Genomic DNA, 19,986 nt, shown 5'->3' on the forward strand with positions numbered 1-19,986 from the left:
CCTGACGACCTAGAGGGGCCCAACGACCCAGACGGATCCAACGACCCAGGCGGGCCCGACGACCCAGACAGACTCGACTCTTCAGATGGGCCCGACGATCCAAAAGTGCCTAAAGACCCGGACGGGCCCGACAGTTTGGACGGGCCATTCCATGTCATTTGGCCCGTCAAGGTCATAGGGACTATCTGAGCTGTCGGGACTGTCCAGGTCATTGGGGTTGTCTAGATCATCAGGCCCGTGTGGCTCATCGGGCTCGTTCTGGTCGGTGGATTCATCTTGGTCATCAAGCTCGCCTAGTTCATCGGGTTCGTCCAAGTCATCATGCTTGTCCGAGTCGTTGGGCTCGTCTGAATCGTCGGGCTAGTCCGAATCTTCGAGCTCGTCTGTGTCATCATGTTGGTACGGGTCGTTTGGTCTGGCCGGATGGTCGGGCCTGTTTGGATTGTGGGGTCATTCTGGTCGTCGTGCCTGTTCGGGTCGTCAGACCCGTCTTTGGTTGTCGAGCCCGTTCGGGTTATCGAGCCTGTTCGGGTCGTTGTGCTTGTCGGGGTTGTCAGGCCGGTTCGGGTCGTTGGGCCTGTTCGGGTCGTCATACTTGTCTGGGTCGTTGGGACCGTCTGGATCGCGGGTCCGTCCTATAGATAATAATATATTTTAAAAAATAATATATTTTTCATGTTGAAGAAGAAAGCCCATGGATTGGTCCTGTCTCACAGGACTTTTGTGAGGTTTTTAACCCTATGGACTTCTTTAATGGGTTTTTTTTTTCATTGTGAGCTTTTTTCCCTAACCCACATAGGTCAAGACCAAATCCTGTAGACTGGGCCAAATTGACACCTTTATATTTTTGTGCCAAGTATTTACGTATACATGTTGATTAGGACTTCTTCCAAACTTAATATGAAAAGTATTTACATTTGACTGATCGAAATATGAACAAATGTTATTTTAATTTTATTACTTTAAAAACATGTTTCAGTGCAGGTATTTACATTGTTATTAATAAATACATTAAAGATAAAAAAATGTTTCTTTTATGAAATTATAAAAATAAATGAAGCTAATTGGTTAATTAATTATTCTCGCTCAAGCGAGCCCCCCTTCGCTTAGGCGAGGGCTCGAAAAAGGAAACAGGAGCTAACGCGGGATCTCGCTTATGCGAGACCCCTCTCGCCTGGGCGAGATACTCGCTCGCTCAAAAACTGAGCTGGTCGCCTAAGCGACCTTTCGCGTAAAGAGGGTTTGGGCGAGTCCCTGTCCATCTCGCCTAGGCGAGACTGGCTCGCTTGGGCGAGATTAGCAGGTCTCGCCACTGTTTTCCTGCAACAGTCACCCACACCAGTCCAACCCAAGAATATTCATACGTTCACAGCTATCATAGCATCACACCAATCACATAACCTCAAAATAACAGCTGCATGACAGGGAAAACGAAAAACAAGAATGAGCCAAAGCTTCCCTACCTGGAAAAGCTAGCAGAACGTCGATATGCAGCCGACAGCACCACAGTTCTATGGCAGACTCCCAAACTGGAAATACGATGGAACAAACCAGAGCAAGATTACTACGAAACCCTAACTGGAATATTAGAACCCCAGCTGGGGAAAGATCAGCCTTAGCTAAAGGGATACTTACGTGGAATATAGAAACGGAGTTGAACTTTGTTCGATCGAGAAGGTGTAAACCCTAACAAAGCTCTTTTGGGCAGCGGAGGGAGATGGAAGCAGTCCTAGGTTTTTCTGAAAATGAGTGGAAGTGTGAATTAGGGCAACAAGGAATGGTTTTTATCCTTTGGGCCAGCCTTTAGGCCCAACTGTTGTAGGGCAGCCCTTAAAATATAGGAGCAGAATAAATGGACCTTACAGTTTTCAACTTTGGATTAAAAGATAAAATTATGTTTTTTATTAAATGTTTTATGTTTGATAAATTTAGAAATTTTGAATTCCTTATAAATTTTGATGGTTTATTGAATACTCTATAAATTTATTTCTTCTAATCGAGTACTACAGTCAACTTTTTCTGTTGGTTGTTGAGAAATCTAAATTGTTATTATCTTGTTAGGTTACATTGTTAAGTTGTTGTCACATGCAACATGTCATTCTATTATTCTATTACTTTATAATTATATAATTATATATTTTTATAATTTTAAAAATATAAATTTATGCAATTATAAAATTATAAATTTATATATTATAAAATTTAAAAATTATAAAATCATAAATTTTAAATTTTAAAATAATAAAATAATAAAATGACATGTGGTGACAACTCAACAAACTAATATTTTGTTTATACCATAACAAAATAGGTGAAGGAAAGATAGAACACACAAACATAAGGATTTTCATATGGGTTTGATTCCTTGAAATCTACATCCAGTTTACCCTAACAAACTTGGTTAGACAATTTTTTCACTATGTCTCAAAAAGAATTACAAGATTAATTGAACATCTAGACAATCTTAACTCTAGACACAAAATAGTTGATAAACTAATCAAGAAAAATTATTATGCAAGGTTACACACACTTGTAGTAACACAATCACAAACTCAATGATTTTCAAATAACATATATGAAATTTAACAATAATAACCAGATTGAATACACATGTTCAATCAAATCTCACATTATCTTGCTAAGCCAAGATCCATTTGATTTGCTCCAATCTTGAAGGATCTTGAGAAAATTCAGTTGTTCATTTCACTATGCTCCAAGAAAGCTTTTACAAAATCTTTTCCAACATGAGTTACTCCCTCTCATGAAGTCAGAAGACCAATTTTAATAATCAAATCCCTGTACTACTATTTTAATCAATTCTATTATTAAGCTAATGGATTAGTCTTATAATCTATTAAATTATTAGCCTAATGGATATTAACTTGACAATTTTCAAATACATTTTAAACTTTTGCACCATATTTGTTCATAATGGATTATGCACAAATTAAGATGATTCTAATGGGTTTTAGATAGGCCTTATTCTAGAGACATCTTGACTTTTATATTCTAGACACATCTTGACTTCTATGGCATGTACACTTTGTCATTTTGGACATCATAAAAAACAGATATCTGCCATAGATTTATGTTCATCCAATGCTCTTGCTCTAGGTACAACAAATTTTTGTGATAAGATATGATCTATTTCTAATTGAGTTTATTCTTTTGAAATTGGTTTCCATTGTAATTGTATGTCTCTTGTTTATTTTCTTATGCGATAATAATCGTATATATTTTATATATACAAAAGCATAGATAGGAGCTAATGGTGATAATAGTAATGGAGTTAGAACAAGGAACTAAAAGATTAATATAGTAGCATCTTACAAAATTAGTTTAACCTTTTTGCATAAATACATTAAGTTCCTAGATTATATTTTAAAATACTTATGAGTTTATTTTTAATGTATTCTGAAATATCTTTCAAAATGTCAAGATCAAAATAAAAATGTGTTGAAAAAACAAATAAATTTGTTGGAATAATTTGTACAATTATATGTATAACTGCTAAAGACCAAGAAAATGAATATTTTAAAAAACGATAGAAGGATTAATAAAATAACATGCATATTTTATTAATAAAAGACCAAATTATAAATAAAGTTTTTATTATAGTTTATTATACAAAACTCAGTTCTATTATTAAGAATAATAATGTGAATTAGTTGACATATAATTGTTGTATGAATTAGGGACTTGTTACGATTTCACTGTAGTCATTAGCCCTGTCTTCGGCCCTTCCTTGTGGTTAAGATAGACATGGACAACTCTCATAATGTGACAGGGTATGTGTACAAGATCCGAGAACAAATTCAACGACCTCATATGAAAATAAAGTTCATTTGTCTCAATTTTCTCTATTGTTACATCAATCCATTTACACATATATAGTGATATAAAAATGAAAAAAAATTAAAATATATATTTCTAACTATTTTATTGACATAAAGAAAAATTATTGTTTTTTAATTCAGGAAGAACTTTAAATGGTAAAATTAGAAAGAAACCAAAGAATACTCTCTTCTAGTTTTCGTGCTGAATTTTTTTATTAAAAATGTTTAACTAGAACACCATTTCAAATACGTATCTATTAAATTAAAAAAAAAATTACAGAATTGTTCTCGAGAACAAGATTTCAAGCGACTAATCTAATCAAAATTCTGAAATATGTAACGGTCATTAACGAAAAAAAAAAGTGTAACGGTTTACTTAACACTCACCAAAATTATTATTTTATAGTTAAGTAACTTCCTCGGTATTTTCAGACATAGCAAATAGGATAATTTAAAAAACAAATAGTACTATTTTAATTTTCAAGACGGTGGATAAATAAACTGAATTTTCTTTGTCACTTTCTATTCAAAAGAACGTGTTTGTCTAAGGCCATAAAAAACACGATTATGTGTTCGATCTGAATTCATTACTCTTTCTCATTTGTCACCACTATTGAACTTGTTGAAAAAATAGCCAGATAAGTTAGTAATATTCAGGTTATCATGTGCAACGCACATGTAAAATAAAATAAATTAAAAAAATAAAATTGGTCAATTCCAGCAATTATGGAAGAAATAAAAATAAAGCTATGTTATCTATAAAGTAATTACTTTAAATTAATAAACCCCTCTTGATCGGAAGATGAAGACACCTTTGTGTATAACACACCCAAGTGATATTAATTAAGCATGACATATAAGTTGTGATTGGTAAATCAACAACTCTTTTGCTTCAAAATTCATCGCACCAAAAGTCCAAAACTGACATATATTTCTGTATCTGAAGGGTGACTTAGTGATTATTACACACTTAAGTAATAAGCAGTGCTTGAGAAACTCGCAATCATGATGAAAGGAAATAGTACTTTATTATCAGTTTTGGGTGAAGAAAAGTGATTTAGTGAGATTTGTATTCGTTTTCAGATATTAATTAACCTGCTAGATTTTATGCAAAGAAAAGATTAAAGGGTCTCTGATTGATCCCTTGGAACTTTAGCTGACACTGAATTGCTACCTTTAAAGGGCAAGATCTGAGCATTATGTGTAATATAGACATCAAGAATTCTTAACTTTATTCTACTTACCATGGAAAATCATGAGTTGGGCACCCTTAATAATAAGTAAATCCAATTGCATCACGCTTAGTATATGATGAGAAAAAGGCGTCACGAAGAATATCAACATTTTTACGATTAAGAACTATCCTACCAATAGAGAAATAAATTAACATAAAAATATAAAGTGAAAACTCCAAAAAAAACCGTGATCGTTGCTTAATGACAACTAAAAAGTAATATTGTGAAAATTTTTCCGACACAAAGACAACTACCTTAAATACACTCACACCTAAAGCAAAATTTAATCCAAATCTCACAACATTTTATTGCAAAAATATAAAAAAGTCAATACAAACTTAAAGTGTTTATGACATGAGATATATGAAACCATGAATTTAGAGTTTATTACATAGCCATTATCACACACTCAACAAAGATTGTATATAAATGTAATAGAGCTTGACATAAAAAATAAAAATATTATTTGTTGATAAAAAAACTCACACACTCAACAATATAACTTAATATTATCAAGATGTTTCATATCTAATCGAACAATCATTTAACAGTGGACACTACATTATAGAATCAAGATGGTCTCGACCATGCAAGCTAATATCATCTAGAATCCTCAGTTAAGTAAATTATCTTTAATTAATCAATATAAAAAATTAATAAATGGTTAAGAATAACATTCTTGTCTAATTTAGGTTCACTATGGTTAAAACTCATTAAAATAATATAAATAGACATTGTTTACGAGATAAAAAAAATATTCAATTACTTATGTATTTATTGCACTCTAATATTTGTTAATTTAGTGTTAAAGTATCTCCGTAGACACTACCAACATCTCAATCCAAACCTCGTTTGACATTCGACGTATGAAAGGAGATAAAAGATTCAAGATACGACACGTAAGACTCATTTTATATTTGTACAAATAAATTTATCTTGTAAGCCCATATACAAAAAATTCAATAAATTTTAGTATGATAAACTCTTATACCATATAAGAAAGTGAATTTTAATTTTAACTATTTTTATAAAAATCAATTTGTAAAATGAAATTTAGAATTTCTTATATAGTATAATTTAATATTATTTCCAGATAATGTGAGATCTACATCACAATAAATAAAAGAGAAAATGAGCCAATTGTATAAGCATAGGTGAAGAAGAAGCCTGATAAAGGGGTCAGAGGAAAAGGACAGAGAATGTTGCTGAGTACCAAGAAGTGAATGGAAACACTAACTACTTATAGCATGTGAGGTGGTATGTGATGTGCTTTCACTGTATATTCCATTCTAGTACTAAGCTGGCATAGAAAGTTTCTTGGAAAATAAAAGGGAAAAAATTCTTAGCCTCAATCTAAAGCAACACACAAAATAGTTGTTTACTTCTAAGCAGGTTGGCAAACGTTTGGATTTGGATGAAGTAATGTTGGATCCTTTTCCAGCAAGAGTAGGAATAATAAATATTATTTGTTTCCTTTATTTTATTTGTGAGGAACATTAAAGTGGAGATCTTGGAGATTTAGGAATAACTTATAATTTTGGGAATCTATCTAGTTTTACTGAACATTTTTATCTAAGTTCACATGCACAACATAATTATGCTTAAAGATTATATCTACTAAAAAATATCCTTGAAGATAGCTAGGGAAAGTTTGATTAAAATGAAATATTCAGCAACCCATCGGTTTCAATATAATTGTTTCCTTCGTTTTGAATGATAAATAACTGAGAAAAAGTCAAAGAAACAAATTTTCGTAATAAATTGCAAGTAGATTGGCTTAAATTTATTTCTAAAAGTCTTCCTTCTTATTTTCAAAAACTAATGACATATGTGAAGAAAAAAATTCAAGTGTCTTTTAGACCATCGCAACTTTGTTTTTTATTGTCAACTTAATAATACAAACAGCACTTCAAACTCTGAATTTTTATCAATTTTCAATGAAATTTAATAAATATTAACAAACTTAATTTAGGATGTAATGTAGGTTAGCAAATCGTAATTTCAGTTTGTACAAATTGATGCTCTAATTTAAGGAAGCACATAGTTCAATAATTCTTACATGTTAAAGCATCCATTTCTTATTCTTTAAGGTAGCTTTGATTCCACCAAACTATCAATTTTGTACATCACCCTGTTCATGACCAAAAAGTTCTGAATTTCTTGAAGTGTTAATCAATAGGTACTTATATCTTTGTTTAATTCAACTCATGGATCTTTTATATATACAATAAACTATAATAGTCGTTTTGTTAGCATTTGTTATACTATGCTACGTTTAAAACTATGAAAAATGTTTCATTTATAGTTTATACACGTATTCGGGTATTTTACTACTACATGGCATTTGCAATTTGCTCTTTATTATTTTAAGTAGATGCAACAACTCGAACGTATATAATTGGTATCTAAGTTTCATTTGAATCTCACGCCTAAGTGGTTGCTAACTAATATTCCATAATTAGATAACTTGTCACCAAATTAAATAATTGATGATAGAAGCAAAGCATAGAGAGAGAAAAAAAAAATCTAGAAAGGGTTGGTATTTTTTTTTCTTGAATGCTATTTTATCTATAATTTGCCCCCATAAACTTTTTGTTATCTCATTTTATCAAAAGGTCTACGTTAGTTTATAGATTAAAAATCTCTATTATAATAAGGTTGAATATTTAAAAACATTACTTTTGGGTTGTCACTATTCACTCTATAAATATAATTGAGTTTGATATTTTATTTTCAAATTTCGATGGTTAAAAGCTTCAAGAAAATTTGTAATGATGAATATTATGATTGTAATACTTGTGAAGATAAAAGGCAATAATGGAAAACGAGACTACACTACTTATATACAAGAATCTTACTACACGTGAAGCCCAGAAAACAAAGTTAAAATTTAATAAATATCCTCAAATTATTATTATATAAAACATGTTATCATCGTTTGAAACTTGCTCACAAAACTTCTTGAAATAACCAAAATCTATACACATGTTAACTCCTCTGAATATGTACAACAAGAAATGAGACATTTTTAGAACAAAAATTTAAAACTGAAATTTTTTCTTTATCAGAGAGTTTATGCTAATTTTGAACGTTCAAAAGAAGATGGTGAAATCTAAACTAACTTGAACTCATTCATCACAGTACCAAACAAAGTAACAAATAGAACAGCATGTAATCTATCATCATCTAAAGCAGAAGCATTAAGAAACAAATGATAAAAGTTTCACTTTGTTTTATAATTTTATTATTTTTTTTACTTTCTTCTCTCACACTATTCATTTCTCTCTCTTTCTCCTTTGTGTTTGTGGATCATCAATCTTCCTGCCTGCTAAAGCAACAGTTTTTGATAAATTTGTATTTGTTATCTTTCAAAACAATCCATGGCCCCACAATACTCACTCTCTCTCATATGCCTCTCTAACTAAGTGCTTGTGCTTCAAAATGGACACCAAAAACCAGAACCGGCCTCCATTATGACTCATATCCACACCTCCACCTCCTTCAAAGGTACCCTTTTGTTTCTTCCCATTTATATATTCGTATTTTAAATCTCTACCCGATTTTAAATCATGGGTTGTTCTTGTTCTTCAATTTCAGTGCCTCACCGTGCTTAAAAATATTGTCTTTTTTCATGCTGAGGTTTCAGAACTTTGAGGGTGATGTGCTCCTTCTGGACAACATAGAGCAAAGAGTTGGAGCTGAGAAAATGGTGGGCACTCCAATTAATGGAAGAACAAGGCAAGCTTTCACGGTTGTCAATGGCGGTGGTCACGATCTTGGCCTCGGTAGTGCTCCTCCTAGCAATGCTGGATCGGATTATGGTGCCATAGAGTTCACAAGAGAGGACGTGGAAGCATTGCTGAATGAGAGAGCCAAGAGAAAGGACAGATTTAATTATAAGGTTTATTGAAGTTTGGAATTTTAATTGTCGAGTGTGTTGCTTGTTCTGATATTTGGATTTGAGATCAAATGTGAAGGGTGGATGGCTTTAAGTGTTGTTTGATTTACATGGTACAAAGTGTTACTTGAGTTATTGCTTGATTATTGATTTCAAACTCATATTTTTAGGAAAGATGTGAAAATATGGTGGATTATATAAAAAGGCTTAAGGTTTGTATCAGATGGTTCCAAGACCTTGAGATGTACTACTCACTAGAGCAGGAAAAGTTAAAGAATTCACTGGAAATGACCCAGAAAAAATGCACAGAAATTGGTAAGAGTATTTTTCAATTTTCTCCCCGTTCAATTATGAAACACCCTTGTTGATTTTCACTGATAAAATGCTTTGAATCATAGAATTGCTGCTTAAAATCAAGGAAGAAGAATTAAATTCAATTATTACGGAAATGAGAAGGAATTGCACTTCTTTGCAAGAAAAACTGATAAAGGAAGAAACAGAAAGGACGGTAAGAAAGATCTTTTGGTCAAATGAATTTTAAAACTTGAAAACAAAAATAGTAAAAGGAAATGTTTAGCATAAACTCTAAACTTTTTATTATTTTTGTAAATGCAAGGCTGCAGTGGAATCTCTTACTAAAGAGAGAGAGGCTAGGCTTGACATTGAGAGGTCACATAGTACTCTGTCAGAGGACCTTGGAAGAGCACAACGAGAAATCCAAAGTGCAAATCAGAAGGTAAAGCAACACTACAATTCCAATGCAATGATTTTCTTCGATTCTTTATATTTCTCCTCAATTTCTTCAACCATTGTGTGAATTATGCTGATAAATAATTGTCCATCTGTGAATTTCTGCAGATAGCATCACTAAATGAAATGTATAAGCGGTTACAGGATTACATAACAAGCTTACAACAGTACAATGGAAAACTCCATTCTGAGCTTTCATCAGTTGAAGATGAACTTAAACGCGTAGAGAAAGAGAAGGCTAATGTAGTGGAGAACATCACCATGTTAAGGGGTCAACTTACTGTTTCAGTTGTGAGTTTTCTTTCACAGGAAACTGTTTCAATTAAGAATTCAAGTAAACTATAAATATACATACATATATATACATATATATATATATATACATATATATATATATATATATGTATATATATATATATATATATATGTATGTGTGTATGTATTTATGTAGTATATACATGTAACTTTCTATCTTTGTATACACTTAAAAAGTCTTGTGATGAGCACTAAAATGTGGAAGTTGCAATTTTTGCAGATACGAATAGATGATTAGGGAGAATATTAGGATTTATTCGTTCTTTAGTGTCAACTGGGGATGATTAGATGAATGCTTGTAGACTACATTGAATAATATATTGTACATTTGAAAATTCTTTTATAGGTTTTTTGAATGACTGGGCTATATCTCTTAGGAAGGATTAAAAAACTGAAAGTGCCAATATCCTTCCAAGATTAGTTCATTGAAGAGCTTTAAGAGCTGATGTAATATTTTATTTATATTACATTTTTGATAACCATAGTTATTAATATCATAACTATCTTTCACAAAATTTCTGATAACCATAGTTATTAAACTTGATTTTCTGTCTTTTTTTGTTCTACCTTTATTTCTTACTTGTCATGCAACTGGTACATTACCCAGTTTTCTTGGTTCTTTGATTAGTCTTCACAAGAAGAGGCCATAAAACAGAAGGATGTCTTGGCTACAGAAGTTTCGTCTCTTAGAGGAGAGTTGCAGCAAGTAAGAGATGAGAGAGATCGGCAATTATTTCAAGCGCAAACTCTAAGTTCTGAATTAGAGAAAATTAAAGAATCTACAAAACAGTCTTCCACTGAAGTGGACAGCTTGACATTAAAAGCGAATGATCTGGAGGTTGGTGTGTGCGCCATTTATTTTTATCAAATAGAAAGTCATTCTGTTATTGTTGAGCCATGAGATGATGATTTCCCTGCCCAGGTAAAATGTTCTTTGAAAGATAATCAGATAAAGGCATTGGAAGAGCAGCTAGCAACTGCAGAGAAGAAACTGGAGGTAATCAAGACTTTTTCTTAAAGGTGTATACTATTTGGTGTAAAGCAATTTGATATATTGTTAGATAAAGACCAGAATTATTCATGCACTTTTACACAATAGTTTTAACTTTTAGGAGAGTTGGTGTTTGATATGACATTTGAACGTATATGGTCAAATCATCAATAGTTTGAACATTGGTGTGCTATTCTTATATTAAAAGAAAAATAATTGCATCTGAGGAACTTAGAGTTTTGTCATGATTTTGTCTTTAAAAAGTGTTTCAGAAAATCGGAGGAAGATGGCGTATTTAAGTTGCCCTTGGCCTGTGAGGAACTTGTTAGATATAAAACTGTCCATAAGCCTCTCTCTAACAACTTAGTTAGTCTTGACATATGCATTATGGTGTGTATCTATCTAATTTATTGTTTTTGTTTCTTATTAGGTGTCTGATATATCTGCGTTCGAGACAAGGACAGAGTTTGAAGGACAACAGAAGTTTGTAAATGAGTTACAAAGACGGTTGGCAGATGCAGAATATAAACTTATAGAAGGGGAGAGGCTTCGGAAAAAATTGCATAATACCATTTTGGTAATTGACTGAATCAAAATATTTGTTGGTAATATTAAAAAAACCAACACCTTAATAATCTCCATTTTAACAGGAGTTAAAAGGGAACATTCGTGTATTCTGTCGAGTGAGGCCTTTATTACCTGATGAAAGTTGTAGCACAGAAGGCAAGATTTTCAGTTATCCAACATCGATGGAAACTTCTGGACGAGCCATTGACCTGGCCCAAAATGGTATACCTGTTGTAATTATGTATTTGAAACTACTTTTATTTCTTGGTTGAATTAGATTATGTTGCCAAAGTGTCAACTCATGTTGCCCCTTGTTTTGTTCTTAGGCCAAAAGCATGCATTTACATTTGATAAAGTTTTTACACCAGAGGCATCACAAGAAGAAGTTTTTGTAGAAATTTCACAGCTTGTACAAAGTGCTCTCGATGGTTATAAGGTAGCTTTAAAGTTCTTACATAGTTACTTGTCAATTTTGGAAGAACATAACTCTAAAAGCCTTAATTGTTTTTGCTCACTTTAATTTTGTATAGCATATTTACCTTTCTTTGCCTTGTGATTCTATGGTTGAGTTATCTGTACTATAAGACACATGTCACCTGTTATATTTGGTGGTGGATTTTGCTTTTCTTGCATACTTGTTTGAAAATTAATATGCATACTTTTTATACATGCATGTATAGCAGCAATATGATGATATTTTTCCATTTCAGGTTTGCATATTTGCCTATGGTCAAACAGGCTCAGGGAAAACCTATACAATGATGGGAAGACCTGGACATCCAGAGGAAAAGGGCTTGATACCTCGTTCATTAGAACAAATATTTCAAACAAAGCAGTCTCAGCAACCTCAAGGCTGGAAATATGAAATGCAGGTAAGGTAGAATATTTGTCTTTCTTAATTTCACACAACACTGCAATGAGTATAAATTTTAAACAAGTTGTTGAAGTGAAAATCATAAGGTGTTCCTTGCAAAATTTGCAGGTGTCGATGTTGGAAATATACAATGAAACGATTCGAGATCTGATATCTACTACAACACGTGTGGAAAATGGTACTCCTGGAAAACAGTATACAATCAAACATGATGCAAATGGAAATACACAAGTTTCAGATCTTACAGTAGTGGACGTTCAAAGTGCTAAAGAGGTTGCATTTCTTTTAAATCAAGCAGCAAATAGCAGGTAACCAATGTACAGAGTTTATTCCATTATGCATTGTTAGGTGTAACAAATTATTAATCATGATTACCTCAATAAGACACAACAAATGAAATTTCCATTTTTCCATTTCATGACTGAAATTGTAGTCCTACACTTCTTGATGTATCAGGAAAATATCATTATATAGCTTTGGATAGGATTTAGAAAACGAGCAGTTGGTTTGGTACAACATAATTTGACATAATTTCAGTGCAACAAAATATTGATTTAGTTTTTCTTAGATCACTTACCTTTCTTATGTCCAACTTAACTGTATTTTTTTTTCTGGTTATCTCCCTTTAGATCTGTGGGAAAAACCCAGATGAATGAACAATCATCAAGAAGTCATTTTGTATTCACTCTTCGAATATACGGTGTAAATGAGGTATATAGATATTTCTCTTATGTCAACCATGTTCTATATTATATAGATGTCAACCGTTGATAGACACACACACTTGCTTCACAATGCAACCTGTTTTGTGTTTCTTCCAGAGCACTGACCAACAAGTACAAGGTGTTCTGAATCTCATTGATCTTGCTGGTAGCGAGCGTCTTTCAAAGAGTGGATCAACTGGGGACCGATTGAAAGAAACTCAGGTATGCAACATCATGGTGCTTTCTTCACTTTCTCGTGTTCATTTGATTTCAAATGGTTTAAACTCTTCGATTTGTGATCAGGCAATCAACAAAAGTTTATCATCATTGAGTGATGTTATATTCGCCTTAGCCAAGAAGGAGGACCATGTTCCATTCAGAAACTCAAAGCTTACTTATCTGCTTCAGGTAATGCATCATTGTTCATTCACATGGCATTTTTGAAGAACTTAATCAAAATGTAACAAATGTAAACCGTTCTTACACTCTCATCTAATCATATATCATCATGTGTTGGAAGTTTGTTAACTTTTATAATAGCAGTCTTCAAAGTCTTCTCTGATCGATTGATTGTATAAATTCTTGTTAAGTATGTTTTTAGTCCCTAAACTTTGACGCAAAATTAAAATTTGTCCTTGTTTGAAACTTTGACACATTTTACTCTCCAAATTTTTAAAATGAATAGATATAGTCATTTTAACCCAATTACGTTAAATTTTTATTTTCCGTGTCAAACACATTTCCCAACAAACATTAAACGGGAATGTGTCAAATAGTGTAAACAACTCACATATTAGTAAGAAACGCGTTTGACATGTCGAAAATATTTAACGTAATTGGATTAAAAAGACTATATCAATTCATTTTAAAAGTTTGAGGACCAAAATATATTCAGACAGGAACGAATTCCAATTTTAGTCAAAGTTTTGGGACTAAGAACGTATTTAACCCTATAAATTTTTATAACAAAAGTTAAAAAATGTGCATGACAATATAAGTCTTTTCTAAATTTCAGCCTACAATATTGATGATTGCTTTGTTGCTGACCTTGAATGATTTGATCTAACAATAATGTCTTGAACATGATGGATGAACAGCCATGTCTAGGTGGAGACTCCAAGACACTAATGTTTGTGAACATTTCACCTGATCCTTCTTCTGTTGGTGAGTCACTGTGCTCACTCAGGTTTGCATCAAGAGTCAATGCCTGTGAGATTGGAACACCTAGGCGTCAAACCAATGGACGTACCATGGAGTCTCGTTTGAGCTATTTCTGATCTTCAAAGATGTGTATTTGTTTTTTTAACCATTTGTGGCAACCAAGTGCCTGTGTGAGAGAATACCACAATAAAATGAAAATGAGATTGATTCTAACAGCGGCATATAGCTTGTATAGTGAAGAAAAGTTACTAAGCATGCATTTAGAACCCATTATAGCACCTCAATTTGTTATTCTGCTTAATCTTATGTATTTATTTCTAACATTTCTCTTATACAAATTGGAAAGGGAATTGTTTGTGACAGTGGAAATGGAATACTAGTTTGATTGCAAAGCATATCAATGAGAAGATTTTATTACATATTCCAAAAGTGAAAGTAGTAAATAACCTCACTTTCAGTAACTACACTGGTTTACTTTTAGTATTATAATAACTGGATGTGAAGAAAAATTATCAAATGTTTTAAATGAAAGATAAAAGTTTATTTAAATTTCTTAACTAAAACTCAAACCCATCTAAAATAAAGCATTTTCGTTTAGCACTGTGAAAGAACCGATCAAAAGCAAGAAAAAATAACAATTTTTCAGACAAAAATGAAAACTATGTTGACTAGAAAATAGTATGTTTTTACATGCTTAGTTTTTTTATTTTATTCCAGTCTTCGAGAGTTCTCCCAATAAAATCTAAAATTTTCCTTTTTCTTTTACATTACCAGTGTTGTTTTCTCCACTAATAAAACAAAAAAAAAATTAAATAAAGAAGGGATATGATTCTGCACAAAAGTGATCTTTTTTGTTTGTTTTATGAGATGGGTATTACTTCCTACACCCTATCATTTTCTTTCTACACCCTATAATTTATTTTATCAATTTCAAAATTCATTTTCAGGAATATAATAAACCATTTCGAAAATCTTATTTTGGAAAACAACAACTCCCTTCTCTTACGGAAAACATTCTTCAGGAAGTGTTTGATGGGGTGGGAGGTTAAATTTGGAGTGGTGCTGTAACACTGCTATATAAATTTCAACAAATTTATCACCAATATAACGGTAACAGTGCTGGGAAAATAAAATTGGGTAAACTCTGTATTCAGATGTCAAGTTCAACAGGCAATACAATGAGTTTATTGAATGCAGAAATAACAGCAAACAAGGAAACAGTAAAAAAGGTTCGCACGAAATTAGAGATGTCAATATGGATTTTAACTTCTGAGTTAACTTAGCTCACTATGAGTTTGAGTTGGGTTGAATTGAGAAAAAATCATTTTTTTCAAAAGTAGATTGAACTCAACCCGGCTCACTTAATCCACGAGTTAAATAGGTTTCAAGCCGGGTTGAAGTTGGATTGATCCACTTAACCTACCAACATTTTTGTTACAATTTTTTTTTAATTTTTTTAATAATTATTTACAACTCTAGGTTCACAAACAATAAAGAATAGAGAATGAGAGAATATGGAGCAAACTCATCTGTGTATTATTATTGATATTTATAGATACAACATGTAATCCATAAAGGAAACAAATCAACTTAGTTAATACAAATATTTATATAAAGAGTAATGAATCATATGAGTATCAATCATATGAGTAAATGTATTAAATCAATGGACAATCATTAATTCATAACACTCCCCATTGAGTGTCCATTGATAAAAGAATGTGCCTCGTTAAAACCTTACTAGGAAAAACCCTTTGGGATAAAAAACTTAGTGAAGGAAAAAGAGTACAACATTTTGTATTCTTTAATACAATATTGTTTATCACATATTCTATTTCTCCCCCTCATGTAAACTTACATCATTAAGGTGACACATGACGAAGTCTGAACTTGTAAATCATTTGCTTAAAAGTTCTTCTGGGCAAAAACTTCATAAATAGACCTGCAATATTTTCACATGAATGAATTTTTGGATGTCTATATCATCCTTTCAATTGAACAATATACTATTGTCTTCATATATGATTGTTGATTCCATCTTTGTCGGGGATAGTCACAAGTTTCTTGCACATGTTGAATTATAGACCTTAACCAAACATATTCACAACTTTCCTCGTAATTCTGTATAATTAAACGATGTTGCTACTATGGTTTGTTTCATATACCTTCATGAAACCATTGTGCTACCACATGTGAACAAACATCTTGCTTGTGATCAACCATTGACATTGTGAGAATATGTAAAATAACATGCATATATATAACCTATTGGTCTGAATCTGAATAATTTGGATGGAATAAGCTCATATTCGTAGTACCCTTAAAGTAACGAAGTATATGTTTTACTCCAAACCATTTTCTTCTTGTAGTTGAAGAACTATATCTTGCTTAACAAATTTACAGCAAATGCAATATTAGATTGAGTATAATTAGCAAGATACATTAGTGTTTCTATGATACTAAGATATGGTGCTTCTGGACCAAGAAGATCTTCATCATTTTCTTGAGGTCTAAGACGAGTCTTTATCAACATCTAATGACCTCACAACTATTGAAGTGCATAATAGACATGACTTGTCCATTTAGAACATTTTAAGCACCTTAATTATATAAGCTTCTTGATGTATAAAAATAACTTTATTTAAATACTCAATTTCTAATTTCAAATAAGACTTTGCCCTTCAAAGATCATTCATCTCAAATCATTTTTTTGAGTAATTAATTGTCTTTGTGAGCTCATTAGGAGTTCCAACGATGTTTATGTCATCTACATAAACAATAATTATGGCAAATTCATTTTTGGATCTTTTCATATAAATACAAAAACAAATAGGATCATTTATATATCCTTCTTTTAATAAGTACTCAATAAGACGATTATTCCACACAAGTCCTGATTGCTTTAATTAATAAAAGAGCATGTTTTAATTTTATTGAATAGCCTTCTTTAGAATTTGTCTTGTTGGGCAAATAAAATCCTTCAGGGATTTTCATATAAATATAATTCTCAAAAGAACCGTACAAATAGGTTGTAACATCATCCATTAAATGTCAATGCAAACCTTGTTGTGCAACTAGGATAATCGAATATTGCAATGTTGTTGCATCCAATACTAGTGAATATGTTTTTTTTACAAATCAATACAAGGTTTTATGAACAACCTTGAACAACTAATTGTGCTTTGTATCTAACAATTTCATCATTCTTAATTTGATTTTTGCGCAAAAATCCATATGTACCCAACGGGTTTCACAACTTCAGGTGTGCGAACTATATGTCCGAAAACCTTTCGTTTAGTAAGCAAATATAATTATGCTTCTTTGTATATTTTTATTTTGGCCAATCTTTTCTTTGTCGGCAATCTTCAATGATCATTACTTATTGATCCTCATTGTCATTCATAGCATTCATCGCTATGTTATAAGTAAAAGTTTTGTCAATGTTAACTTCATTTTGGTTCCATATTATATGATTCATGACATAATTTATTGAGATCTCATCATTTTCAATAATTTCAAGTATCTAAGGTTCTTTTGGAATCGAATCATTAATTATGACAAATGAATCTTTTAGGATTTCCACCTTTTCGATCAGGTCATCTTGAATTTTAGCTCCCTTTCTCATTCAAGAGTTTTTATCTTTGGAACCAATAGGTCTATCACGCTTCAAACGTGTCCACATGAGTTTTTCAACCCTTTTTTTCCACATCATAATAATTGATCATGTCAAACAAGGCAAACATTTTGAATTGTAAACTTCTGGTTTACCATGACATGCATTTCAATTGTACTAATAAACTTGTAGTACAAACTATAAGAGAATGTTGATAATTTCTCCAATACACTTTCTTTTTCAACTCAATCATAGAGATATAAAGATATTTCATATCTTTTCATTGTTTGTCTCAATATAATATCCATTTAGACAAATATCATTGAAACTTAATAAGTTTCTATTCAACTTCTTGGTAGAAGTATAATAACTCTTTTAGAGTCTTCAAATATATTTGTAGTACTATAAATAATACTAACATTGATGTCTCGCAGTATCAATCAAGAGAAACATTTATTACTCTTGAGAATTGTATAAGTTGTTGCACTATCAATAAGACACATATCTTTTGGTACTAGTGCAAACATTCGTTTATCATATAAATGTAAATATCAATATGAGATTTTTTTTAACACTCTCATAATTAATGAGGTGATAAATGCTTCCATTTGCTTTAGTAAAGAAAATAATAATATCAAGATGAGTAGCATCCATATGGCCATAATCATAATCACCATCTTCATAAACAAAGTGTGTTTCTATGTTCTTCTCATTATTTGTAAGATGCTTTGGTGTACAATAAGTACAACTCAAATGACTTTTACCATCGTAATGATAATATATACTTTCATCTTTTTGTCAATATTTTCACATTTTCCTTTTCCCTTTTTCACATTATTGTGCCACTTCTGCTAACAAAATGTATCTTTGAAATTTTCTTTATAACCATGTCCATAATCAATATCACGATTATGAAAATACAAATCAAATGTTGCTACATTCACTTCTGGGAATGAAGTAGAACCAATTTGGACAGGTTTCATGATTTTCTATCAAAAACTCATTGCTTTATTCAGTCATACAAAGGCATTAAATAAATTCATAATATTTATTGCTGCATTCACTTCTGGGAATGGGGTAGATTAGGCGGATGTCATGATTTTTCATCAAAAGCTTTATTGCTTTGTCTCGCCAGCTATACATAGGCATGAAATAAATTCATAATATTTGTGAAATCTCTTTTCACAATATTTTTATCGCATGAGCAAATTAGTTGTTAAGATGCTTTATTTCTTTATTTAATGGTATCCCAATATCCATTGCATCTAAATGTATTTCAACCTTTAAAATCCAATATAAGGAATTCTTCCTTATAGTATCAAGGGTCACAAATTCAAATTTTGTAACGTTTCGCGTGTTTAGAACTAGCACATAAAATAATAATATTAATAATAATAATCATCATCTAAATAATAATAATAATCATCGTCATAATAAAAATAAAAATAATAAGACAGAGATGAAAATTGATACAGTCAAACAATTCTTATCACAAGAGAGGAATAATATAAGGTAAAATTATAAATTGAGAAAGGATTAGAAATAGCCTGGATTGAGACACACAAAGCACTACCATTAGAGAGTAAAAGCTTCCACTAGTCCTCAATTGGTTGGAGCATCATGCTGATAACATGTTATGAAATAAAGCGAATAACAAAGAGAAGAAACAATAGAGAATAGAGAATGAGAGAATATGGAGCAACTCATTTGTGTATTATTATTGATATTTATAGATACAATATGTAATCCATAAAGGAAACAAATCAACTTAGTTAATACAAAGAGTAATGAATCATATGAGTATCAATCATATGAGTAAATGTATCAAATCAATGGACAATCATTAATTAAAAAATGTGTTATGGACACTTTCTCTGAAATAATTCATCATATATTGTTGGTAAGCATGATGAAGATATTGGTTCTTGATTTTACTCTGGTGAGTCAACCCATTTAACCCGTGGTGGGTATTTCTGGCTCACCATAAAGTAAGTCGGGTTGGGTTTTAACAATCAATTTTAAAATATACGTGTTAAAACAAA

At 31.6% G+C, this 19,986-nt stretch overlaps 1 protein-coding gene across 2 annotated transcripts; it reads left to right on the top strand.

The window, feature by feature from the left end:
• Window positions 1-8,345: 8,345 nt before the first annotated feature.
• LOC114170618 (kinesin-like protein KIN-14N) lies at window positions 8,346-14,726 on the top strand. Of its 2 annotated transcripts, none has more exons than XM_028056133.1 (17): window positions 8,346-8,578; window positions 8,718-8,972; window positions 9,140-9,284; window positions 9,368-9,477; window positions 9,586-9,705; window positions 9,828-10,010; window positions 10,663-10,872; window positions 10,957-11,031; window positions 11,456-11,602; window positions 11,676-11,814; window positions 11,919-12,028; window positions 12,303-12,464; window positions 12,575-12,774; window positions 13,096-13,177; window positions 13,288-13,392; window positions 13,474-13,578; window positions 14,268-14,447. In XM_028056133.1, exons 2-17 carry the CDS (start codon window positions 8,778-8,780, stop codon window positions 14,445-14,447), a joined length of 2,268 nt encoding a protein of 755 aa, XP_027911934.1. In that variant the 5' UTR covers window positions 8,346-8,578; window positions 8,718-8,777. The 2 variants fall into 2 exon arrangements, with proteins under 2 accessions (XP_027911934.1, XP_027911932.1); XM_028056131.1 differs by having other exon boundaries at window positions 8,347-8,578; window positions 8,669-8,972; window positions 14,268-14,726.
• Window positions 14,727-19,986: the final 5,260 nt, after the last annotated feature.

The sequence above is a fragment of the Vigna unguiculata genome, chromosome 11 (assembly GCF_004118075.2).
Source record: "Vigna unguiculata cultivar IT97K-499-35 chromosome 11, ASM411807v1, whole genome shotgun sequence".
NCBI classification, from domain to species: Eukaryota; Viridiplantae; Streptophyta; class Magnoliopsida; order Fabales; family Fabaceae; genus Vigna; species Vigna unguiculata.